The 27,309-nt window shown below is 35.9% G+C and overlaps 1 protein-coding gene across 1 annotated transcript in view; it reads right to left on the bottom strand.

Moving 5' to 3' along the window:
- The window catches only part of LOC114330678 (sphingomyelin phosphodiesterase 1-like), a 61,511-nt gene that overhangs the window by 9,275 nt on the left and 24,927 nt on the right, over positions 1–27,309 (bottom strand). Inside the window, exons 6-10 of the mRNA XM_050661683.1 lie at positions 25,528–25,761; positions 24,405–24,577; positions 21,360–21,560; positions 20,732–20,902; positions 10,612–10,786 (exon numbers count right to left, since the gene is read on the bottom strand). Coding sequence (XP_050517640.1) covers positions 10,612–10,786; positions 20,732–20,902; positions 21,360–21,560; positions 24,405–24,577; positions 25,528–25,761 — 954 coding nt within the window. The remainder of the gene's footprint in view (positions 1–10,611; positions 10,787–20,731; positions 20,903–21,359; positions 21,561–24,404; positions 24,578–25,527; positions 25,762–27,309) is intronic.

Raw genomic sequence — 27,309 nt, 5'->3', positions numbered from 1 at the left:
TTACGTCCTCCGGTGGAATCCACAACTTATACATCGAAGGTCGTATCAATAATAGATGTAGATCATTTTTTGGTGGATACAGGTGCAACGAGAACTATCGCACGTCCAGATGTAGTACGAGACCATAATAAATTATCACCTGCAACAGTAAAGCTTAGAACAGCAACTGGTGAGCTAATTAATACATATGGCGAGGCTAATATGTCAGTATCCATTGGCCAGACCACAGTTGAACATCAAGTATTAATTGCCGAGATCTCCGACGAGTTCATATTGGGGATGGACGTACTACGAAAAGTGGGCGCAATATTGGATGTTCAAAATGGAGTTCTCAGGATCAACGGTGAAGAGTTGCCCTTTCACGACGACAAAGAAGATGTCATCCGCTTACTAACTACATGCGACGTAACCATACCCGGTAATAGTGAGAAAATTCTGATGACCATGCTTGATGGACACTGCCGAGAGGGAAGTTTAAGGATGGTCGAAGATGTAGAAAATGTCGAGTTCCTAACGGCGAAAACTTTGGTAAAAGTTCGAGATGTCATCCCTGTAAGAGTTATGAATTTAAGGGAAACTGCTATTAAGTTAAGTAGAGGAGCTTTGATCGGACAGTGTGTTCCCGTGGCTTCAATTTGCTCTATGAATACCAATGAGAAATCATCAAAGTCAAAGTATCCAAAAGACCTTGTCGAGATGATCATTGAAAGATGCCAAGACCTTGACTATGAACGAACGGAAAAAGTAAGGTCTATGCTGATAGAGTATCAAGATGTTTTTGCTATTGATAAGAAGGATAAGGGCAAAACAAGCATAGTAACGCATAAAATAAATACCGGAGACGCTCAGCCAATCAGACAACGGCCTAGACGACTTCCATTTGCGAAAAGAGATGAGGCCGAAGAGATTATCAAGGATATGGACAAACAAGGAGTAATTGAACCATCGAACAGTCCATGGACATCACCAGTAGTTCTGGTAAAGAAGAAAGATGGTTCAACGCGTTTTTGTATCGACTACCGCCAGCTCAATGCGGTAACAAAAAAAGATAGTTATCCTTTGCCCAGAATAGACGATACATTGGATACTCTCTCCGGTTCTCGTTGGTTTTCCACACTCGATTTAAAAAGTGGATATTGGCAAGTAGACATGGAGCCAGCCGATCGGGAGAAAACTGCATTTTCGATAGGATCAGGGCTTTGGCAGTTCACGGCTATGCCGTTTGGTTTATGTAATGCCCCTGCCACATTTGAAAGATTAATGGAGGCCGTTTTAAGAGGTCTAACATGGAAAACATGCCTGGTTTACTTGGATGATGTAATTGTGGTTGGAAGGTCCTTTGATGAACATGCCAAGAATCTAATAGACGTCTTTCAACGATTGAGGACAGCGAACTTGAAGTTAAGTCCGAAGAAATGTCACATGTTTCGACGAGAAGTTAAGTACTTAGGACATATTGTATCGAGTAATGGTGTAACAGCTGATCCTGAAAAGATTGATGCAATTAAAGATTGGCCAGTACCAAAAGATAAACATGAAATTAGAAGTTTCCTTGGCCTATGTACATATTACCGACGATTTGTCAAAGGATTTGCCAATATCTCCAAGCCCCTAACAAAGTTGACGGAGGAGGGCAAAGAATATACATGGAGTGAAGAGTGCCAAAAAGCTTTCGAACAACTACAAATGGCTCTGATCAGTGCACCGATATTAAGCTACCCGGGACAGGCAGGAAAATTTGTTTTGGATACCGATGCTAGCAACAGTGCTCTAGGAGCTGTTCTCTCCCAAATCCAGGACGGACAGGAAAAAGTCATCGCTTATTTCAGCAAAGTCCTGTCGAAACCGGAAAGAAACTATTGCGTTACCAGAAGAGAACTGCTGGGTGTAGTGAAGGCTTGCGAACATTTCCATAAATACTTGTATGGCAGAAAGTTCCTTCTTCGCACCGATCACGCTGCTCTAAAATGGCTCATACAATTCCGTAATCCAGAGGGCCAGATGGCAAGATGGTTAGAACGATTACAAGAATATGATTACGAGATAGAACACAGGGCCGGAAGAGTTCACTCAAATGCTGATGCCCTTTCGAGACGACCATGCAGTGCGAATTGTAATCACTGTGCCAAATTAGAGGAACGATTTTGCCCCGTGAGACGAACCACCGTAATTAATGAGCAATGGCAGCCCCAACAGTTACAAGACGCCCAAGAAGATGATCCATGTATAAAAAGAGTATTGGATTGGATGCGGCAAGGTGAGAGACCTAGTTGGCAGAACATTAGTGCATGTAGTCCAGAAGTCAAGGCCTACTGGAGCCAATGGAATTGCCTGGTACTAAAAGATGATCTTCTGTACAGAACCTTTGAGAACGATGATGGTACAGAATCTAAGCTTCAGTTAATTGTACCTAAAAGTAAAGTGTCAGAAGTATTGCGTCAGTTGCATGACGGTACATCAGGTGGACACTTTGGTATTACGAAGACTCTGCAAAAGGTTCGAGAACGGTTCTATTGGGTGAACTGTAAAGATGATGTAAGAAGATGGTGCCGAAAATGTGAACTGTGTGCATCCGGTAATGGTCCGGTTGGTAAAAAGAGAGCACCCATGAGACAGTACAATGTTGGAAGTCCTATGGAAAGAGTAGCTATCGACATTGCAGGTCCATTTCCAGAAACCGATGCTGGAAATAAATACATCCTGGTAGCCATGGATTATTTTACAAAATGGACTGAGGCCTATGCATTACCGAATCAAGAAGCTGCTACCGTTGCAGAGGTACTTGTTGAAGAATTCTTCAGCCGATTTGGTGTTCCCTTGGAGATCCACTCCGACCAAGGGCGAAACTTTGAGTCAGCTCTTTTCCAAAACGTTTGTAAATTGATTGGTGCCAATAAGACCAGAACAACACCCCTGCATCCTCAATCAGATGGAATGGTCGAGAGGATGAACCGAACGATGGGTAAACACTTGTCCAAAGTTGTATCTGAACATCAGCGAGATTGGGACCAACACATTCATTTATTCCTGATGGCCTACCGCTCGGCCGTGAATGAAACTACAGGTCAAACACCAACCTGCCTGATGTTGGGTCGTGAAGTTCGTTTGCCCTGCGACCTAGAGTTTGGCTGCAGACCTTCCGAGGAATATGTTGCAGGCGAAGAATACGTAGACCGCCTGAAGTTACGAATGAACAACATTCATGAACTTGCCCGACAACACATCCAGATAGCCAGTGACAGAATGAAAGATCAATATGATTCTCGCTGCAAGAATGAAAGCTTCGAATTAGGTGATCTTGTCTGGCTTTATAATCCACAACGTCGTCGAGGCCTGTGTCCTAAACTGCAAAGACAATGGGAAGGTCCGTATGAAGTTAAGAAGAAAATAAATGACGTAATATACAGAATTAAGAAGTTACCAAACGGTAAACCAAAAGTTATTCACATAAATCGTCTTGCACCATATGCTGGCTCAAATGAAACAGAGGAAGCCCGAGTCCTCCAACAGGAGATGAAAGATGCACCACAGCCAAGTTTTAATCAATTTATGTCAAATTACGCAGCGAGAAAGAGTGCTAGATTCGGCGTGACCACAGAAGTTCAGCAAGATCTGTTTGGTGTTCCAGAAAACGTCTCTCTGGCCCACTGTGTTGCCCAAGACCTCGAGATGACTAAAGGAATATCGTCCGTATTCAATAGAAAGTTCGGCCGCCTGGACGAGTTAAGAAATCAGCAGCCTAAAATTGGAAGAGTACTGCGATTGGAAGATGGTCCTCGATCTTTGCTGTATATGGTGACCAGAAAGTCTTATACGGACACGCCAAGCTACGAGAACATATGGCGTGCTCTAACTAATTTGAAGAAAATCGTGTGTAATTATGACATCAAAAATTTGGCTTTACCAAAAATAGGCCATGCAGTAGAAAATCTGGATTGGAAGATTGTGAGAAGCATGCTTGAAGTGGTCTTCAGAGGAACTGGTGTACAAATCACTGTGTGTTGCATGAACCCGAAGATGTCGTACCCTTCAAAGACAGTAGACTGTTATTTCTTCTTGAAGGGTGTATGCAGAGCTGGAGAGTCGTGTAGATTCCGCCATCCTGGGCCTTCATTTAGAGTTGCTGATCGAGACGCTCAGATCTTAAGAGGGGAGCAGTGTAGCGGAAGAGAAATCTTGGCCGATCCCCGTATAACAGTAAACACCTCGAGAATGACGTAATCGGATGTGCTAGGCCTCGCCGGAGAATTCTGGAAGGTACGTCACGTAGGCGGAACAAGCCGATAGCTCGAGATGGGAGTCGATTGTTCCAGAATAACAACTGGGTATAAATACGGGCATATTTTGTGAATAAGTTTAGTGTATAAGATAAATTCGTCTGTAACTTATATAAATAAAGTCGTATATAAATTACGAACCGCTAGTTTTATTGTAATTAGAAGTAATTACACTAATCACGCTACAATATTTTATATTGTAGTATTATTTATATAATATCTTTGTATTATTAATATTATTTATAATTTAAAATAGCATATATTATATATTAAAGTCGGAATTTGGTATCCCGAAATAACCAAAGTACGTGCCTCCTAGCGGCGGGATACGGGCAACAATACATTGGCTTATAGGGCAGTCCTTACAGTAGGGATCCTGGCCTATACAGAAAAATGCAGGCGGGTGTGGGGTAATACTGCACTTTGGTTGCATTGGTGGTGTATTGGCTAAACGTGCAGGGCAGGGTATGGTGCTGATAGAAAAGGCATTCAGGCATCAAATATCCAAAAATCTTTTCAGGCCATAATAATGAAAAGACCTTCTCCAAACGCAGTAAAAACTTATACTGAAATGATGGCATCTCCTGAGGTAAAATGTTCCGGAAGTAAAATGAGCCTCCGTTCGGATCTCCGGGTGAGGACTATCTCAGGGGGAACACCATTGCAGGTTAGAAAAATCAGGATAGGGTCTTGGAATCTTGGTAGTCTTACAGGTAAGAGTCTGGAGTTAGTGGATGCGCTCAAACGAAGAAGAGTTCAAATTGCTTGTATTCAAGAAACTAGGTGGAAAGGACAAAGGGCGAAAGAACTAGGTGAAGGATACAAATTGTGGTATGTAGGGAGTAGTAACACTAGAAATGGAGTTGGTATAATTGCTGATAGTGAAATGAAAGGTAACGTAGTAGAAGTTGTAAGAACGAGTGATAGAATGATGTCAGTGAAATTCGTAATTGATAAAGAGGTATTGAATGTTGTTTGTGTGTATGCTCCCCAAACAGGTCTGGGTGAGAATGAAAGAAGAGCTTTCTATGATCAATTAGGAGACGTACTGAGTGATATTCCAGCAGAGGAGAAAGTTATAATAGGAGGTGATTTCAATGCACATGTGGGCCAAACCAAGACAGGATATGAAACAATACATGGGGGATTAGGCTTTGGAACTAGAAATGAAGCTGGAGATGACATGCTTGAATTAGCAACAGCATTGGATATGGCGATTGTTAACACATTCTTTAAAAAGAGAGAAACTCAACTTATTACCTACAAAAGTGGACAACATCAATCCCAAATAGACTACTTCATGATAAGGAAAGAAGACATACGTGAATGCAAGGACTGCAAGGTAATAGTGAGTGAGACAGTAAGCCAACAACATAAGCTGCTTGTTCTGGACATCGAAGTAAAAGGCGAAACTAAACAAAAATATCGGAGAGGACCACAAAAAATCAAATGGTGGCTGCTGAAAGATGAGAAAGAAGGTCTATTCAGGAGAAGAATAGTAGAAGAAATATGTTGGAACATGAAAGGAAGCCCTAATACAATTTGGAGAAAAATGGCCAGTAGTATTAGAGAGACTGCTATTGAAATACTTGGGAAAACGTCAGGAAAAAAGTTTGAGGATAAAGAGACTTGGTGGTGGTCAAACGAAGTACAAGGAAAAATAAAAGAGAAGAGAAAATTATATAAAAAGTGGCAAGAAACCAGATCCGATACAGATCTTCAAAACTATATGGTGGCGAAAAAGGAAGCGAAAGTAGCAGTAGCAAAAGCCAAAGCAGAAGCGTATTCAAACCTATATGATCAACTTGATACCAGGGAAGGCGAAACGAAGATATATAAAATAGCCAAACAGAGAGCAAGGAAAGCAAAAGATTTTAATCAGATTAGATGTATCCGAGATAAAAATAATAAAATACTAGTTCACGAAAGGGAAGTCAAAAAGAGATGGAGAAAGTACTTTGACAGCTTATTAAATGAAGAATTTGACAGACAGCCTGTAGAGTCATCGGAGACAGTAGCAGCAATGGTCACCAAAATAACCAACGAGGAAGTGGCTCAAGCGCTTCAAAAAATAAAGAAAGGAAAAGCGGTAGGACCAGATGATATTCCTGGGGAAGTATGGAGAGCATTGGGAGAGACAGGAACAAGGTGGCTAGCAGGTCTATTTAATAGAATTATGGAAGTCGGACAAATGCCAGACGAATGGAGAAGCAGTATACTGGTACCTGTTTACAAAAACAAGGGAGATATACAACAATGTACAAACTACAGGGCTATAAAACTGCTTAGCCACACCATGAAAATATGGGAAAGAGTAATTGACAGACGGATACGTGAAGAGACCGAAATATCCGAGAATCAATTTGGCTTTATGCAGGGTAGATCAACAACAGATGCAATTTTCATTATAAGGCAGTTGATGGAAAAATACAGGAGTAAAGAAACAAACGCTCATATGGTATTCATTGATCTTGAGAAAGCATATGATAGAGTTCCTCGAGAGATTCTGTGGTGGGCACTCAATAAGAAAGGAGTCCCTGGTGAATATGTAAAGATTGTGAGGGATATGTATGAGGGAGTAACGACTGGTGTTAGGACAGGTGTGGGAGAGACTGATAAATTTCATGTGAAAGTAGGATTGCACCAAGGCTCTGTGCTTAGTCCGTATTTATTCTCATTAGTTTTGGACCAGATAACAGCGAAACTACAGGGTAACATTCCATGGTGCTTAATGTATGCTGATGATGTCGTGTTAGTAGGAAATAGTGAAAGAGACTTAGAACAAAAACTGGAACAGTGGAGACAAGCTCTGGAGGAAAAAGGTTTAAAACTTAGTAGGACAAAAACAGAGTATTTGGAATGTTCATTTAAAGATGGAGCTACTACAAATAAAATGGTATCTTTGGATGGTGAAATGATTGTGAAAAGCAATAGTTTTAAGTACGTAGGATCGGTATTACAGAGTAATGGAGAAATAGATGGAGATGCATGCAGTAGAATTAGGGCTGGATGGATGAAGTGGAAAGATGCGAGTGGTGTGTTGTGTGACAGAAAAATTCCAATGAAGCTGAAGGGAAAATTCTATAAAACAGCCATAAGACCGGCTATGATGTACGGAACTGAATGTTGGGCAGTGAAAAAGAAAGAGGAACAACGAATGCATGTGGCGGAAATGAGAATGCTTAGATGGATGAGTGGAGTGACAAAGAAGGATAAAATTAGAAATGAGTATATTAGGGGAAGTCTAGGTGTGGCACCAATTGATGCCAAAATGAGAGAGCATAGGTTAAGATGGTTCGGTCATGTTCAACGTCGAGACGTTAATCACCCAATACGAAGAATAGCTGAAGTGCAGATTCCTGGAAGGAGTAGGAGAGGAAGACCAAAGAAGACCTGGGGGGAGGCGATAAGGCAGAACATGTTGGTAAAGGGGATTAACATTGATATGACCCAAGACAGAATTGTGTGGAGAAATGCAATTAGGGAAGCCGACCCCGCATAGGGATAAGGCAAAGAGAATGATGATGAAAGTCGGAATTTGGTATTAGATTTGAGAGTAAATACTTACGATGTCGGGATAGTATCACAAGGTTTTTCCTGGTTTTCCCTCGTGATTTACTATGGAGTCTCTAGCGCGAGAATTTTACTGCCACCGTTGCATTTGGTTGTCTTTTTAAATGGCGGAAATTTTTTGTGACGGATATTCTTAAGTTGGGTTGATTTCATGTAATCAAATGAACTATCTTTTAGTAAAGTCGTCCCAGGAACGCAACTCATCAATATTGGCAATATCATTTTAAAGTCTTCTACTTTAAAATTTATAATACATGTCTGAATTGTCGATATAAATGAGTCAGTTTAAATAAATTATTAGAAGAATTTTTTACTAAGCAACAACATTTTTATTTAATTTAGCATTATTTTGTATTTTGACAACGACACCCGACTTGGGCGTCGAAAAGTTAATAAAATCATTTTTTTGGTAAAATTGTGGCTTATTTCCCATTGAAAATAGTTTATAAAAATGCCACAAGCAGTACCGGCGCTAGGGTATAAGGCGCCCGCCTGCAAAAGAAGCGTAGGCACCCTTCGGTTTCTTTTAAATTAGTATTTTGTATAGCTCCGGCAGAAAAAAAGCTCATTTTTGCGCCCCCCCCCCCAAACAGGGGCGCCCGCCTGCCGTGCATCCCTTGTAGGCCCGTTATCGCCGGCCCTGGCCACAAGGAAATAGCTTCAGAACAACATCTGGAGAAGAAATCGAACAAGTCAGGCAATTTAAATACTTGGGCTGTCTGCTGAACGAGGGATGGGACCCTGAGAATGAAATAAAGAGAAGAGTAGGACAAGCCAGAAATGCTCTTTTAGGGCTTCGTAAATTTCTGACTGCTTGCAAGTTGGATTTCAACCTCCGATACAAGATGCCAAAGTGTTACGTCTGACCTGTACTCTTGTACGGAATGGAAACATGGACGTTAAAGGCCAGTTCCATTAACAAACTTGAAGTGTTTGAAATGTGGTGCCTACGTCGAATCAGAGACGCAGAATCGAGACAGAGTCAGAAATGAGGAAGTACTAAGAAGGGCTGGCTTACAGGATAAATAGCTTTTAATTACCTACGTTAAAAATAAGAAGACTGCATACTTGGGATATATAGGGTGAGGCAGATAACTGGCCTATTAGAAATATTTAGAGAACTAAAGGCAACAGAATCATGAAAATTGGCATGAAGGGGGTTTGAAGGGTGATCTATTTAGTGAAAATATTTTCATCAATTTTCCACTTCCGGTTATACCGGAAGTTGCTTAAAACTTCGTTTTCTAAATGGAACACCCTGTATATTTTTACATTTTTAGATTCTACTCGATGTCTTTTTTCTTAAGATATGCGGTTTTGTAATGTTATACAGGGTAGTTTAAAAGCTAATTACGTTTTTTTATTAATTTCGTAGCAACTTTCACACCCTGTAGAATTTTAGTAGTTGGATATCAAAAACTCTATTTTTGTTAAAATGATTTTTAATATAGTCTACTATTATTAAAAATGATTAGTATAGCTAAATGTTAAATTTTAGTATACAGGGTTGGCCGAAACTCGGAATGAGGATTTTCTGAATTTTCTTAAATGGAACACCCTGTATTTTAGTATTGCAATGAAAAGACATTTTATGGTACTTTTTTATTTCTTAAGCATTCCCTATACCTAAATGCTTTAGTTTGTGCTTAATTGTTAATCGCGCCAAGAATGTTAACTACGTAGGTATTTTGATAGCTCAACCATTATTGGCAATTTTAAAGATCAGTCTAGATTAATATGCATTTATTTCCAAAAAATTATTTGTGATTGAATATTTTCACGGCCAACCTAATAAAATTTCACGTATTTATTGTTGAAATTAATGTTTGGCTTGAATCACCAATAACTCACAAATTAAAGCAGTTAGGTATAGGGAATGCTTAAGAAATAAAAAAGTGGCATAAAATATCATTTCATTACAATAATAAAATATAGGGTGTTCCATTCAAGAAAACTCAGAAAATACTCTTTCCGAGTTTCGACCAGCCCTGTATAGTACAATTCAACATTTAGCTATACTAACAATTTTTAACAATAGTAGACTATATTAAAAATCATTTGAACATAAATTCAGTTTTTGATGTCAAACTACTACAATTCTACAGGGTGTGAATGTTGCTAGGAAATTAAGAAAAAAAACGTAATTATCTTTTAAACTACCCTCTATAGCATTACAAAACCTCATATTTTAAGAAAGAAGACATCCAGGAGAATCCAAAAATGTAAAAATATACAGGATGTTCCATTAAAAAAAAACGAAGTTATAAGCCACTTCCGATATAACCGGAAGTAGCAAACCGATGAAAATATTTTCATTAAAGAGATCAATCACTCTTCAAAACCCCTTCATTCCAATTTTCATGATTCTGTTTCCTTTAGTTCTCGAGATATTTCTAATAGGACTTTTATCTGCCTCACCCTGTATATTACGAGGAGAACGATACACTTTTCAGCAACTGATCCTCGAAGGGAAGATAGAGGGTAAGAGGGGTCTGGGACGTAGAAGATGTGTAATATTCGCCAATGGACAGGAATCCACAGCTATGAAATGCTTCGCAATGCTGCTAAAAACACAATTATTTAATCCTGAATATCTAACATCTCACCAGATACGACAATGTATGGTGGACGCCTACGCAGAAAGGCACGGCACTTTAAGAAGAAGAAGACAAAACGTTGGTTATGCAAAATTGACAAAATCTTCATTTAGTATGATTCGCCTAAAGATTCGTCAGTTCAAATATAGATATACTCTACTTACTAATGTATCTGGATCAACGTGCATTATCTTGTAATTTGGATTATATTGGACAAACGGTGTTAAACTTGCTCCATTGAATGCCATATTAATAGGTTTCTTATCCTTGTCGTAGAATATTTTTAGTTCGTCAGTATGGGTATGGCCGACAAATTGTCCTTTTATAATATGAGCATATCTAAAAAAGGAAATAAAAAATATTCAATATTTCGATTTAAGCAAAAGATCGTAAAAAATCCAAAGAGATTAGAGGCTATTTACACTGCATTTTGAGGATGATCAGATAATTCGCGAAAGGATGGAGACATTGGAGACATTGATTATATGCTTCGAAAACAAAATGTAGAATATTCCAAATGGGGTCTGCTTATAATCACTGAATAGGAGTAGGAAACGAAGCAAATGATCTTCACATAGAGACTCATAAGCAGGACACAGAGGAAGAATGAAAGACAACCGTTGGACGAAGCGAATTGTTGAATTGAGATCAAGAACAAGTAAAAGAAGTAAAGGCAAACCTCAAACCAGATGGGCTGATGATATGCAGACAAATGGATGCAAAAAACTGCGAATAGAAATGAATAGACACACCTAAGGGAGGCTCACAGCCGACGATGGATGGAATAGCTGTTGATGATGATAATGATGGCAAGGTGAGCAACGAAGACATATAGAATATACAGGGTGTTAGTGAATAAGTATGAAAAATTTTAAGGGTTAATTCTACATGAAAAATTAATACCAGTTTGCTCTATAAACATATGTCCACAAATGCTTAGTTTCGGAAATACGGTGTGTTAAAATTTTTATTTCAAACTGCCAATTTATTTATTGCTCTAAGACCAGTTGAGCTATGAAAATGAAATTTGGTGAGTTTTAGGAGATAGTTATTGCGAATTTTTTGACATACAACGTAGAATTTTGTATTCATCATTGGCGCGCCTACGGGCAATGGTCTGAATTTTTTTAAAGAAAAAAATAGTACGCCACTGAGATATTTTGAATTAAAAATTATTTTTAAATTCCACGTCTAATTTATGATGAAAAACCTTTCTTACCTTTTCTTCATATGATGCACCGTTTTTATGCAGAATAATAAAACATCTTGGCGCGTATTTTTCATTTCTTAATACATCATCAAGAACTATCCAATATAATAATACTAAACTAGAACAATAACAGAAAATATTACTAATTAGATTTCAACTAGGTGCAAAGCTGCAAGAAATGTTTAAAATGATCTCCTTTACAGATAACAGAAGAATTTTATATTCATCATTGGCGCGCCTACGGGTAATGGTCTGAATTTTTTGAAGAAAAAAATAGTACGCCACTGAGATATGTCAAACTAAAAATCATTTTTAAATTCCTCGTTCAATTTACTACAAAAAATCTTTCTTTCCTTTTTTTCATAAGAGGCTCCGTTTTTATACAAAAAATAAAACATCTTAACGCTTACCAGGTATTTGAGGTAGTTTCCATATGCATAGAAACTTAGTTCAAATACTTTGTAAACGTTAAGATGTTTAATTTTCTTGCATAAAAACGGCGCCGCATATGAAAAAAAGGCAAGAAAGATTTTTTGTCGTCAATACGAGGCATTCAAAAATGATTTTTAGTTTGACATATCTCAGTGGCGTACTATTTTTTCTTCAAAAAATTCAGACCATAACCCGTACGCGCGCCAATGATGAATACAAAATTCTTTTGTTACCTGTAAAGGAGATCATTTTAAACATTTCTTGCAGCTTTGCACCTAGTTGAGATGGTATTAGTAATATTTTCTGTTATTGTTCTAGTTTTTTTTTTTTTTTTTTTTTTTTTTTTTTTTTTTTTGAGTGAATTTGATGGCCTTGGCCGAGCCAATTAGCCAGACATTTTGTTATTTTAAAAACAAACAAATTTGATTTTTCAATCAGAGGAATTTTTTCTGTATTTCTAACTCTAAATACATAACAAACTAACATTATTATCTACAATTATTATCTAAATAATACTCTGTTTTGGTTGTTCATTTTTTTTTGTAAATTTTTATTTTTTTTTGTATTTTTTTTTGCATTTTTTTTTATATTGTTAATTTGTTTTTTTTATTAATTTTTTTATTATTTTTTATAAATTGTTTTTTTTTACTACGCTAAGACGTAAACCCGATTCATCCTCGCGGAGGTTTACATCTTCTTAGTTTTTTTTTGCATTTTTTATTTTTTTTGTTTTTTTTGCATATTTTGTTTTTTTTTGTTTTTTTTTTCTTTTCTTTTTCTCTTTTTTTTGTTCTTTTCTTTTTTCAATTATAATATACAATAATTACTTAAATCTACAGGATTTAAAACAAAATAACAACAAAACAAACATGTTTGTTTTGTTTTAACAAACATGCCTGCTTTGTTTTAACAAAATTTCTTAAATACAGGGTAAAATTTATTGCTACAATCTATATTTACAATTTTTGATATGTTCGTAAATTGTTTTTAATATATTAATCTCTTCAGAAAAAATCAAATTGTTCAGGTAGACGGGAAGTGGAATTTTTAATATATTAAGATTATCATATTTGTTTATATTTACTGATTGATGTGAACATTCGAGGAGAATATGTAGTAGATTACCTTCTTTTCCACACTCACAGTTAGGTGACTCTGTGAGACCCAGACTGTACATATGAAGGGGGGTAAGAGCATGATTACATCTCAATCTATTTATAACTCTTATGAAATGGCGATTTGATACAGAATGAAACCATCTTTTAATGGGAATTTCAGGTCGCATTTGTTTGTAATTACTACCAGTTCTCGTGTTTCGATAATACCTTTGCCAATTTTCTTTTTGGTGTCGTCTACTAATAATATCAATATCCGAAATGGGTAGTAAGTTCATGGGAAGTTCTTCGCCTATTTCTAGGGCGGATTTGGCTAGCCTGTCTACTATTTCGTTACCCCTAATGCCTGCGTGTCCCTTTATCCATGATATAATGATGTTTTTTCCTAAATTTGCAATTTTATTATAAAGAGTCATAATTTCCAGTTCTATATGATTGAGTTGTTGGTACTTATGTACGTTAGTTAGTCTATCAACGACACTCTTACTGTCTGTAAATATTATGCAGCTATAGGGTTCGTTACTAAATATGTGTCTTAAAGCAAAAAGTATCGCTATCATTTCAGCGGTGTATATCGATGATTCACAAGGCAATTTGAATAATTTTTTAAATCCACTTTGAATATTGATTATTGCACATCCTACTTTGTTTTGTACTTTGGATCCATCTGTATAGTAAAACTGATAATGTGGCCATTTATGAAGTATAAATGATTGAAAAACGGCTGGATTTAAATTAATATCCATAAAAAAAGTATTAATTTGTTTTGAGAAAATTTCTTCTAATACATGGGAATACATAGGTGAAACTTGATTTTCATAAGTATAGAAAGTACTTCGGTATTGAGATATTTTCAAGTAACTATCTACAAGAAGGGGACATTTTTTCTTTGTCCAATATTTATGAGTTAGATCTAAAATTGATAACTTATGTATATCCTGCAGATAGTTTGTATTTTTTCCTATAGCTCTAGTAATAAATTTATCACTTAAAAACTGTCGTCGAAATTCCAGGGGTGGTTCTATCGCCTCAACTTCCATTATATTAACGGGTGTAGACTTCAAATATCCAAGACAAAGTCGAAGACATTTATTTTTTTGTATTTCTAATTTATTCAAATGTGTGTTTGCAGCAGTTCCATACAGATGACAACTGTAATCGAAAATAGGACGAATCATAGTACGGTAAAATAAAAGTGCTATATTTGGATCGGCACCCCAATTAGTTCTACAAAAGGCTCGTAGAATATTCATATTCATTGCATTTTCAGACTTTTTTATGATATGATGCATGTGATCCTTCCATAGAAGTTTTCTATCCAAATAAGTACCGAGATATTTTATACAATTTTTAATAGGATATTGAATTTGACCTACTGCCAAATGACCTTGTGGAATTTGACGATTTCTGGAGAAAATGCAAATTTCTGTTTTAGATTCTGATATTGCTAAACCAATATTTTGATAGTGATTAAGAACAGCCTTAATTGAGACATTAAAATTATTTTTACATATATCCAATGATTTGTGGGATGTGTAAACTACTACATCATCAGCATATTGAATAATCTTTGTTGTGCTATTAATACAATTTTCTAAATCAATATTATATAAAATATATAACATTGGACTTAATATGCTACCCTGTGGTAGTCCTATATTTGTAAGACGTGGAGTGGAGATGGAATTGTTGATTTTTAAAACCGTCCATCTATTAGTGTACAGTGTCCTCAGAAATCTAGCTAAGTTGATGGGAAAACCAATGTCTACTAGTTTTTTATACATAATGTCCAAATTAACGGTATCGAATGCAGAAGAGACATCTAGAAAAGCAGCCATAGTATACGCATTATCAGTAAAGTTTATTAGTATAGATGAGACTAAGGAAGTTATCGCATCTTGAGTTGATTTTTATTTTCGAAATCCATATTGAGATTTTGGGAAAATATCTTCTTGCTCTAACCAGTGTTCAATTCTATTTTTTATTAATCTTTCTAACGTCTTTAGGAAGCAAGAAGCTAGGGATATTGGTCTATATGAACTATAAGAATTTTCTGGTTTTCCAGGTTTTTTAATAGGTATTAGAATATATTCCTTCCAACTCTCTGGAATTTGTGACGTGTCATTCCAAATTTCATTAAAAATATGTAATAATGATATTTTATATTGAAGTGGTATATGGTATATCATGGAATATGAAATATTGTCTTTACCTGGAGCACTACTATTTTGTTGACTAAGTACTCGATCTAACTCCCACAATTTAAATGGTTGTTCTAAGCCAAACTTATCCCTTGAAACTGTTTCGCTGTATTCTGGAAAATATTGGGAAGGTACCCACTGAGGAGATATTTTATTATGAAATTCATCTAGCCAGCTTGAATTGGGATTTATTGGAAACTTGTTGGACTGTTTGCGGTTTTTAAAGGCGTTTACTTTCTTCCATACTTCACTGATTTTTGTTTTGGAGTTAAGGCTTTCGCAGTACTCTATCCAATTCTGTTTTTTCTTTTGCTTGAAGAGTTTTTTTGCGACAGCATCAAGTCTCTTAAATTCAAATAAATTATTCCTTGTAGGGTTTTGTTTATATTTTCCGTATGCAATTTTACGGTTATCAGCAGCAGTTTTACAACTTTCGCACCACCATTGGTTTGAGATTTGTCTCTTATGTATGACGTTAGATGAAAATTTCGGTATTGCTAAATTGGCTGCTTTATTGATGTTTGCTATTAACTGTTGATAATTACCGGGAGAATTTTCAGCTTCTAGTACAGAGGTGTATAAGTCCCAATCGGCCTTGTTAAGATTCCAGATCTTATGAAAGTTTTCAGTTGGAGATGAAGTTGTATTATCTGTTTCCATGTTTATGATAATCGGAAGATGATTGGATCCATGAGGATCTTGTAAGACACTCCACGTTAAAAAATTTGAAAGATCTTGAGTACAAAATGTTAAGTCAATAGCAGATGGACTGTTACTAGTTGCTAATGTGGGCGACCCATCATTCAGACATATCAAATTACAATGATCAATACTTTCTAAAAGTTTTTTACCATAATTGTCTTCAATTTCACAGCCCCATGCGATACTGTGGGCATTAAAATCGCCACCAATAATAAAAGGCTTAGGAATATCTGTAAAGAATTCCAACCATTGTCTTTCAGATATCTGGGTTTTTGGTTCAATGTATACTGAGACAATAGTAATAGGATTTTTGTTTCGAAAAATTTGAACTGAAATACATTTATGAGTGAAAGGATGTCTATTTTTAAGATTTATTTCTTCACATCTTATGTTTGATTTTAATAAAATGGCAGTTCCACCATACCCGTCTGCACGATCTGATCTAAAGCAATTATAACCTTTAAAATTATAATAGTATTTTCTATATTTAATTATATAGGTTATATAAAATAAAATATATATTTTTCTATTAATTATATAGGTTTCTGAGAGTAATGCTATGGAAATTTGATTTTGATATAGCAGATATTCTAAATTTACTTTATTAGCTACTGCTGAACGACAATTCCATTGCAGCATATCCATATTTGTGATGTCTGCGAATTTGAAGACAAGGGTTGGTTTACATGATTACTAATTAATTGAACTATTTCTGACTCTGATACATTAAAATTGTTTGTTTGTTTTATATTATTTATAATATTGAGAACTACTTCTAAAACTAAACTTATTGTTGAATTTAATTCCTCTGATTGTGATTTTACTCCAACTGAGTTTTTTAAATAATGTTGACTATTAAAAATTCCTCCCGAGACAAAAGATGAGTTTGGTTGAGAAAGAATTTCTTGTCTTGAAATTTCAATGGGATTAGGGCTAATTGGCCTGTGCCTGTTGTTTGGGCTTGAAGATGTAGGAGAAGAAAACATGTAATTAGTAAAATTATTTTTATACGATTTGGGTTGTAAATTCTGGGTCTGCGAGAATTGTGGTTGAGAAGAATGAGACTGTATTATGCTAGATGGGGTAAGTCCAGATTGAATCCGTTGGGGATAATTTGTCGAGGAAATTACACTATTTTCCATGGCAGAGGTATTAAGAGCGACTATGTTGGCGTATGTATTTTTTGGGACCTGTTTATTTGCATCAAAGAAATTAACATTGGAAGAGCTCATGGTTTCCTTCACAATTTTTTGCCTTTTAAATTCTGGACAAGAAGATAAATTAGTTGTAAGGTGATTTCCTTGACAGCTAAAGTAACGTGGTAGGTAGTCAGTACTAGTACAATCTTTTGTGGTGTGGGATTCCTGACATTTACTACATCTCGGTCTACTTCTACACTGACTACCTAGGTGGCCGAAACGGAGGCAGTTATAACATAATAGTACCTTTTGTTTGTAGGGTTCTACTTCCTTAATAACCTTATTAATAGAAATATATTTTGGCAAAATTTGGGATTTAAAAGTAACAATGCAAGACTTAGTAGCAACATATTCTATTGACTTACCTTCATCTGTAATTTTTTCTACTTTACGGTTTATTCTTTTGACGTTAGAAACTTCAAAATTGCAATGTTGATCAAATGGTTTTATTTTACCTTTTATATACTCATCCGAAAAGTCTTGTTCAATATCTCTAATGACGCCCTGTCTATGGAGAATAAATTTTGGAATGTACAATACAAAGTTATTTTTAACAAAAATGTTATCGTTTTTATGAGTTATTAGAAAATTCGCTGATTTATAATCTTTTAACTTGATTCTAATCCTATTCCGACCTATAGAATCAATACTAATAATTTTGTTATCTATTTGCGGGAAGTTAGAGAGAATTATATCTCCAATTTTGAGAGCATTTAATTTGCCTTTGAATTCAGCTGTATTATTTTCAACATAAATATGGTATGGCCCTAAATCAGTACTTACATACACAAATTCCTCTCTTTCTTTTGACATAATATTGTCGATTTTATCATTTGTTGACGAATTTTGATTAATTAATAAATTATTATCAGTACTTACCGGATTATTTTCATTACAAATGTTATTTTTATTAAAGGTTGTCACCTGTCCGACTGGATAAATATCCATACTTACATCTTTAATTAAACTTATCTTTTTTTGAGGTATATCTGGGGGTACAGGGTCAGGGGGTTTCCCCCCGACTTGCAGGTCCATTTAATTGGTTTTGAACGCTCTATCCAAACTTCCTTATATACCACCAAATTTGAACAACTATTTAAAGACACAATTTTAACCGGATATTGTTTAATTTGGTTTTACTCTTGCAGATAAACACGTCTGAATCGTAGGTGAACTACAGTAGAACTTTAATGAAAAAAAAAAAACGCTAAAAACTAATATTTTCTTCGGAGAAATTTAAAATATTGGTTTTCACTTTTGACGTTTTTTTGACATTGTATTGTTCTAGTTCAGTATTATTATATTGGATAGTTCTTGATGTATTAAGAAATGAAAAATATGCGCCAAGATGTTTTATTTTTCTGCATAAAAACAGTGCATCATATGAAAAAAAGGCAAGAAAGGTTTTTTATCATAAATTAGACGTGGAATTTAATAATTTCTAATTCGAAATATCTCAGTGGCCTACTATTTTTTTATTTAAAATAATTCAGACCATTGCCCGTAGGCGCGCCAATGATGAATACAAAATTCTTAATTGTATGTTATAAAATTCATAATAGCTACCTCTTAAAACTCACCAAATTTAATTTTCATAGCTCAACTGGTCTTAGAGCAATAAATAAATTGGCAGTTTGAAATAAAAATTTCAACACCCCGTATCTCCGAAACTAAGCATTTGCGGATATATGTTTATAGAACAAACTGGCATTAATTTTTCATGTAGAATTAGCCCTTAAAATTTTTCATACTTATTTACTAACACCCTGTATATGGGGATGGGGATAGTCAATGTAACATGGTGTAGTCACATGGAAAGAGTAGAGAAAGGCAGTTATTCAGAGGGGTGGTAAAGGAAATAACACTAAAAGGCCGCTGACACCGATAGGCAGACACCGATAAGCAGTCAAACTTTTAAGAAATATTTCAAAAATTAATTTGCATTAACATACTGAAAGACTAAACAAGACAAGATATATCAAAAATGAATAACCATTTTTCAATTTCGTTGCAAAACGAAAATACAGCCACATCATATTCTAGTCCAATTAGAGAGTGCAGCAAGCACCTCTACCGGTTTCGAAACTTATTAGTCTCTCATCAGAAGGCACATATGCTGCTCTCTCTGATCCAACCAAAACAAACCCCGGCGTGCAGTCACTGATTGTAACGAACGAAATAGCATAGATGTCCTAGCGGCAACTGCTAGCAAAAAGACTAAGTTTTCACTCTAATGGCATATAGAACATCCCACCAGAATGAAAACATTGGGAACCTTCTCTGGTTACACCTCCGAGGCTTCTACAATTTGCAAGCCATACGGATGCTGAGACTAAGGAAGATGAGGGAATTTTACAATTTATAATTCAAGTTCAGCGCGGTAAAGTTCCAACGAGAATGGTTCCCTTCGTACTCCAATCAGAGTAAACATGTAAATCAAAAATGAATAACCGCGCTGAGCAGATGGGACGTAAATTATAAATTGTAAAAGTCCCTCATCTTCTTTAGTCTCAGCATCCGTATGGCTTGCAACTTGTAGAAGCCTCGGAAGTGTAACCAGAGAAGGTTCCCATTGTTTTCAGTTTGGTGGGATGTAGAGTAACATTACGTTGTTTTATATGCCATTAGAGTGAAAACTTAGTCTCTTGCTAACAGTTGCCGCTAGGGCATCTATGCCATTTCGTTCGTTGCAAACCGTGACAGCACGCCGGGATTTGTTTTGGTTGGATCAGAGAGAGCAGCATATGTGCCTCCTGATGAGAGACTAATAAGTTTCGAAACCGGTAGAGGTGCTTGCTGCACTCTCTGATTGGACTAGAATATGATGCGGCTGTATTTTCGTTTTGCAGCGAAATTGAAAATGGTTATTCATTTTTGATTTACATGTTGACTCTGATTGGAGTACGAAGGGAACCATTCTCGTTGAAACTTTACCGCGCTGAACTTGAATTATAAATTGTAAAATTCCCTCATCTTCCTTAGTCTCAGCATCCGTATGGCTTGCAAATTGTAGAAGCCTCGGAGGTGTAACCAGAGAAGGTTCCCATTGTTTTCAGTCTGGTGGGATGTAGAGTAACATTACGTTGTTTTATATGCCATTATTTACAATGCTCAAGGCAAAAGAAGAATGGGTAGACCATCTTATACGTGGAAAAGAACAATAGAGAAAGAACTCAAAGAAAATAATTTAACATGGAACGATGCAAAGAAGATAGCAAAAAACAGAAGAGAATGGAGAAAACTAGTAAACAAAATTGGACGGAACACAACAGGTGAAGCGTGGGACTAGCAACCTCACCATCATTCCTCATGCTACTTGAAACACCGCAAGGTGCCCTTTGCTCTACTTGGAGATGTATGATTATGATGATGATATGCCATTAGAGTGAAAACTTAGTCTCTAAGACGAATATAATCTATACTACCTTCTAACAATTTCATTGTAGCTCTTCTCCCAAGGCTCTATACATTCTTCATTACCGACCGATATATGAGCAAGGATGTGAACGAATTGCCTCTTCTTCTCTGACTCTTCTAATTCTCGGATCAGAAATTGTAGTTGCTCCTTCATATATTCTGTGTCTAATAATAACCACCTGCAACAAAGAAAATACAATAATATACTGAGACGTGCAAGATTAAAGTAAATATCCATCTACTATTTGTTTCTTGCAATATGTATCAGAGATTGTATGTCGTTAATTCCTGTCCATTCATCTCTTTCCTTAAATTTTATCCTCGATTATAAGTTGAAGGAACTGGTATTTTTCGTTTGGCATGATGTGACCCATATACGCCGTTTTTATTTTCTTGATGGTTTCGAAGCTCATAGTAGAAAACTGTATTGGAACATTAAAGGAAGTCCTACTAGAATTTTGAGGAAGATGGCCAGTATCATTAGGCCATGCCAATAGAACTGCTATTGAAATTTGGATATTTGTAAAAAAGTCAGGAAAGCAGTTTGAGAATAAAGACGCCAAATTTAATACTCAATATGAATCAGTGATTCTACAAACAAAATTTGAAAAAACATATCAATGAATTGTTACTTACCAGTTAAAACTGAAGCATAAATTATTGTTTAATCCAATAATTTTTAACTTATCAGTAACCGAATGAGCATAGTAGCCTTGTAGTCGAACTGTGTTCAATGCGCTCTCGGGTAACCATGGACTCCACAGCTTGGCCATTAGATCATACAGCCAGCTAGAGGATAGACCTTTTGCTATTATGTCTTCTTTATTAGGAGTATACCTGCAACAATTACGAAAACTTACGCAGTATAGGTGTACCAGCTATCTAAGAGACTCATTAAAATTTAGCTTAGCGGGGTACTATTGTTTAAAATGTTGAATTCCATAAACAAGGGAGTTTTATGAAATGATCGGGCCGGCGTAGCCGAGTGGTAGTGTGCTAGGCTAGCGTGCCGGTGGTCCGGAGTTCAAATCCTACCGCCGGCAAGAACAACTAGACATTTTTAAAATGTTTATAGGCCCCAGGTCGACTCAGCCTGAATAAAATGAGTACCTTGAATAAAGCCAGGAGTAATAATAGGCGGTTGAAGCGTAGCACTGGCCCTGTTACCTTCCTTGTATACCGTAGGCCCTAGATATAGCAGACTACCCTGCTATACTCCCAAAGCCACGTGAGCGGTATAAAACGGGAGACTATTATTATTATCCTTTGTTTATGTAATTTTACACCTCGAACAATAGCATCCCGCTGAGCTGAACATTTAAAAGACCCGACACTATCGCTGTATCATAGCTGCAACTGCTTCTGCGAATGGTTCTTTTGCGTATAAGTTAAACAACATGGAGGCAAGTATGCAATCTTGCATTACTTCTTTTTTTATTAAGAAATCTTCCTTTTTGTTTAACTTTTGAAGACGTACTGTTGCTGTCTGGTTCCAATACAGATTAGCGATAACTCTTATATCCTTGGCATCCAGTTCCAACTCTTGTAGATATTGCTGCCTGGTCTCTTCTTATTCAGCCTGTTTGCATCCACTTCTGGACAAAGGCCTCCCCATGAGTTTTGCTACTCTTCTCTCTTTTGTGCTATTTGGTGCCAGTTTCTCCCCACTTTTGCTTTAATATCGTCTAGCCATCATTTTTGTGATCTTCCTCTACCATGACCGTGTTCGCGTGGTATCCATTGTACAATGTTTCTCGTCTACTTGTCGTTGTTTTGCTATGCCACGTGTCCTACCCAGTTCCATTTCATTTGCGCAATTCTTCCAATTACATATTGCACCTTCGTCCTGCTTCGCACGTCCTCGTTTCGTATTTATGTTTTCTCAGAGATACTTCCAACATAGCTCGTTATAGAATACAAATGTTGAATACCCTTTTCTTTAAATTTATTGGTATCTTTTTGTTTTTCAACACATCACTGAGTCTTCCATCGCTGCCAAAGTAATTCGGATTCTTCTAGTTATCTCTGCCGTTTAATTCTGTTTGCCTAGTTTGATAGTGTGACCTAGGTATATATGTTACGGTAAGTGTGATTAATTGGAAATTATTAATAATTACCGGTTACTATTAATATAAACCGAATAGCTAGGTAAAAGTAATAAATATGCCAGAATTAATCACATCGACCGGTAATTATTAATAAATACCGGATTAGAATGGAAAATGTGATAAATTTCAATACCGTTAAGTGCGTAGAAGCTTGCGGAGTGTAGGGAGTGTATTAGTCACTGCGACATACCAGAGCTAAATACGGCGCATAGCGCATACCATACCAAATTGTTAGTCAATCTGTAGTCTGAAGCGTCCACTGTGTAATACACTATTTAATGTAAGTATTAAATACATATTGCTAAAGTAGGGTTAAAAACATCCTTACCTCCTGGTACTTTACCCGAAATCAGAAGAAGACTTAGAAGCGACAATAGCAGATCATTCTGATGACGCTGATAATGGAGCAAAGCACCCGGTGATATGGAACTCAACAGTACAACCGAGGATTCACAGTTAACTAATATTGAGGATACAGGTAACACTAAAAGCCCAATCGAACATAATGCGTGTGCGATAATTGCTGTCAATAAGGAAGACAATGCCAGTATTGGCGTTAAAGAAAATGAGGGAGACGAAAAAGATAGCACTGCAATTGACAAAACTTCATAAAAAAATTCAGGAGACTCGAGGTCTTGCTAAACAGTCACTTGTAAAAGAATCTGACAGAATCTTGAAGCATTATAATGATAGATTCACTGTTGAGAAAGTAGGTCAAAGTGTTAGAGTGCGAATTCCAGAAGGTAATAGAGCTAAGGCCGATAGCCGAAACATTATTGCCATTATTATTTCTGTTATAGATGAAAATCTATACAAGCTATGCAATAAGCATGTTATTTAAACCAACTGCATGCACGAAACGAATTTACCACCTGCTAGGGAACACTTATTTCAGTCAATGAAGCGCCTGATACTAAGATAAGTCTCAGTGAATGCGTTTGTAAATATTCGAATTTAGGCAGTCAAGGATTCCGCCACTTCAATTGTAGTGGCCAATTAAATTAAAAACGCTGCAAATGCAAAAAATTAAGCGTTCTTTGTAATTCTAAGTGCCACAAGAGACTTTCCTATAAAAACAAGTAATTATTATAGTCTAGTAACTAAAGCCTAATGTGTGTGTATGAGTTTGTTGTTTTTATTTATAAGGTGTCTAGTTGAGTTTTTTTATTGATAAATTCTGTTTAAGTGTTTAACTTTATTATCAAATTTCATAAATAAACAATAGTGAAGCCCAAAATGCGTTTTTATTACATTAACCAGAACTGTTAGGAAAGTATTAATAACAGCCGGTAAATTTAATTATAAAGGCATTATTAATCACATTGACCAGATGCTACGGTTACTATTAATATTTACCGGTAATTATTAATACAGACCGGATCTATCACATCAACCGTAACATATATTATACTCTTTGACACTTTCGATTGCTGCCTAGTAGTCTTAACAAAATAAGTAAGAGTTTAAAAGGGGCGCTAATAAAAACTTAATAAAAAAAATATTACAAAGATCGGTGATCACTAGCAATTTTAGGGATATATAAGGCATATCAATGCATATTTAAGGTACTTACACATTTGATGGATGCGATTCGTGGTTACCAATTACAGAAAACACTGGGGTCGTGGGAAAATTTTCTTGTAATGCTCTAAAAGCAACGTTAATCACCTCCGTATTTGACTCAATTGTTGTGTTCCAGACTGTATGATCAACAATGTCTCCAGTAAAGTAAATGTAGTCCAAGTCCTTAAGATAAACAACATCAAAAAATCACATTAAAAATGATGCAGTATTTAGGAGGCTTGTTCAACTGAAACACAACTTTGGTCCAGACAAAAATTATTGGTAAATTTATCTACTAATAATTACTACTGGAACCTGCAGAGAAGAGACAACAGGAGAATGGAGAAGAAGACACAATGATGAACTCCAGACAATATACGGAGATGAAAACATAGTACGCTACATTAAATCAAACAGAATACGATGGGCGGGTCACGTACTAAGATCAAGTGACGAAAGACTTCTAAACGCCACATTCTGGGAAAGGCCCGATGGAAAAAGGTCAGTTGGTCGCCCAAGAAAGAGATGGAAGGACGCAGGAGCCAGCGATCTACGCAAAATGGGAGTACAGCAATGGGAAATAGCTGCTCAGAACCGACAACAATGGAGGGAAATAGTAAACGCGGCCAAGACTCACATAGAGTTGTAGAGCCAAATGATGATGATGAATAATTACTACTACACTTAAGGTACATATCCCATTGTTTCACCAACTGATGTATACCGTGTTTAAAGAGCTTTTGTGCCTGTTGCTCGAAAAATTCTTCATTTTGTACTTCTTCGTCTGACTCAAATTGATTATATTTTAGGTTTTTTTTATTGGAGGATATTAGACACTCTAATATCCTCCATCTCTTTTGTTGTAGAATTTCTTTCACTCCTTTGCCAACTTGAGACCGAGCATTGTCGTGCAGAAGAACGCCACCATGTGAAAGGTTATCTGGACGTTAAGTCTTATTGCTTGATGGCAAGATAATATCAGTCAATAATGAAATTCAGATTATAGGCAAGCCTTTTTGGTCCTCCATTAAAAGGCGAGAAGCCTATTGCGCAGAAACTTTGCAACTATCAATGTGACGTTATTCAAGGCAAACCTGACCGAAGATGTGTTTCAATTGAACAAGTATAGTTACCTTATGAGTGTTACTTATATGTTGTAGGGTACTTTCATAAAGCCAAGGAGGAATGTCACAATCGTATTCTCCCCAATAGCCAGCATTTTGGCCTTTTGCTATATTGCCCAGTCCCTTCTTACAACATAGCGGGAAGCCACATTTGACAACTCCGTTATATTCATAATCTAGTGAAATATGTGAATCAGTTAAGTGAAGAATTTTCAAAGGTTTCTTAGTTGGGTCTCTAGTATTCTGAAAATAAAAAAAAACATTACAACCCCTATTCGAAAATATATTGTTATGATCTGCTTCTTATTAATTTTATATTAATTATTATTTATTTGATTAATTATTTAATTGTCGCAAATCATACATAAAAATTGAATAAAAAATCTCAGGGTGCCTTTTTATACTATTAAAAAAAATCCAAATTATCTCACGTTATACTTATCTTCTCTCGTGGGTTCAGTATCTCTTAGTTGATCCTAATCAGGATAAAATAGGGAAAAGAAATAAAGCAAAATATTAAAATAAGAATACAGAATTGTCTTTTATTTATCAAAATCAATACTCTGAAATCTATCGAATCTAAAAACCTGTGGACACAGATGTCCGAATGAAATTTTCACCACTTAAATTTATTATAGTTAAAAAAAAAACAAATTATCGGTTTGTTCCCGATGACTTTGGTAAAACAAACTAAACAAAACAAATTTATGTATTCGCAAGATTACCTATATTTACTATTTACTTTTTGAAATATTGGAATTTTAATTCATATGCTTTTTACTCAAAATTTAGTTTCCGAACATAAAAATCTCTTTCACATAAATTGACTGACCTTTTGCTTCACTCACTCTGATGTCTTCTCGTGACCCAAAACAGCTCTCCCTCGTTGACTATGTTAAAGGCTACTCATCAAAGCCCTCTCCTTTGTCCAGCTTCAAAACTATCAGCATACCAGCACCAATTCTCCAACAAACCGGGCCTCTTTTGACACGTACTCGATTCAAACAAAACTCCAAAAATTCTCTGCTCTCCTTCTCACAATAATACAGAATCAAAGAGGTATTTCGTCTCAATTTGATCTGTCTCTCGTTCCACTTTTCAACACTATTCTCCACTATCAAACAGCCACTGGTATCTGCTAACTATCTATCCACGAAAACGTCGAACCGCTCCTTAGCGATACCAAAAACATAATGCCTTCCTTTTCAAACTCTCTCAATCATTCTAACTACTTTTCCCCTTCCACATTGCCAAGCATCAGAAACCTCGACTTTTCCATTCGACAAACAAAACAGTCATTTTCAAAATTATTCCGACAATCCTAATTACTTTCGGAGAAACTCTACAACATATACTCGTGTTGAAATAAAGATATTAAAATTCCAACTTTCTTTTCAATTATCAATTTCGAGAAATTTATAATTACCTCTAAACTAAACAATCTTTCCATTTTAAATCTAAATACATCGTTATTTTCACTTTAATTATTCACAAAAGTCTTTAAGATTAATTATTTGTATGGGAAATAAGCCACAATTAAAATGAAAAAAATAATTTTATTAACGTTTCGACGCCCAAATCGGGTGCCGTTGTCAAAATACAAAATATTACTAAAATAAACTAAAGTGTTGTTGCTAAGCAAAAAAATTCTTCTAATAATTTATTTAATCTCACTCATTTATATTGGCAATTCAGACATATATTATACATTTTAAAGTAGAAGACTTTAAAATGATATTGCCAATATTTATGAGTTGCGTTCCTGGGACGACTTACTGAAAGATAGTTCAT

This window comes from Diabrotica virgifera, chromosome 9 (genome assembly GCF_917563875.1).
Source record: "Diabrotica virgifera virgifera chromosome 9, PGI_DIABVI_V3a".
Taxonomy (NCBI): Eukaryota; Metazoa; Arthropoda; class Insecta; order Coleoptera; family Chrysomelidae; genus Diabrotica; species Diabrotica virgifera.
This window is presented reverse-complemented; position numbering and strand designations above follow the sequence as displayed.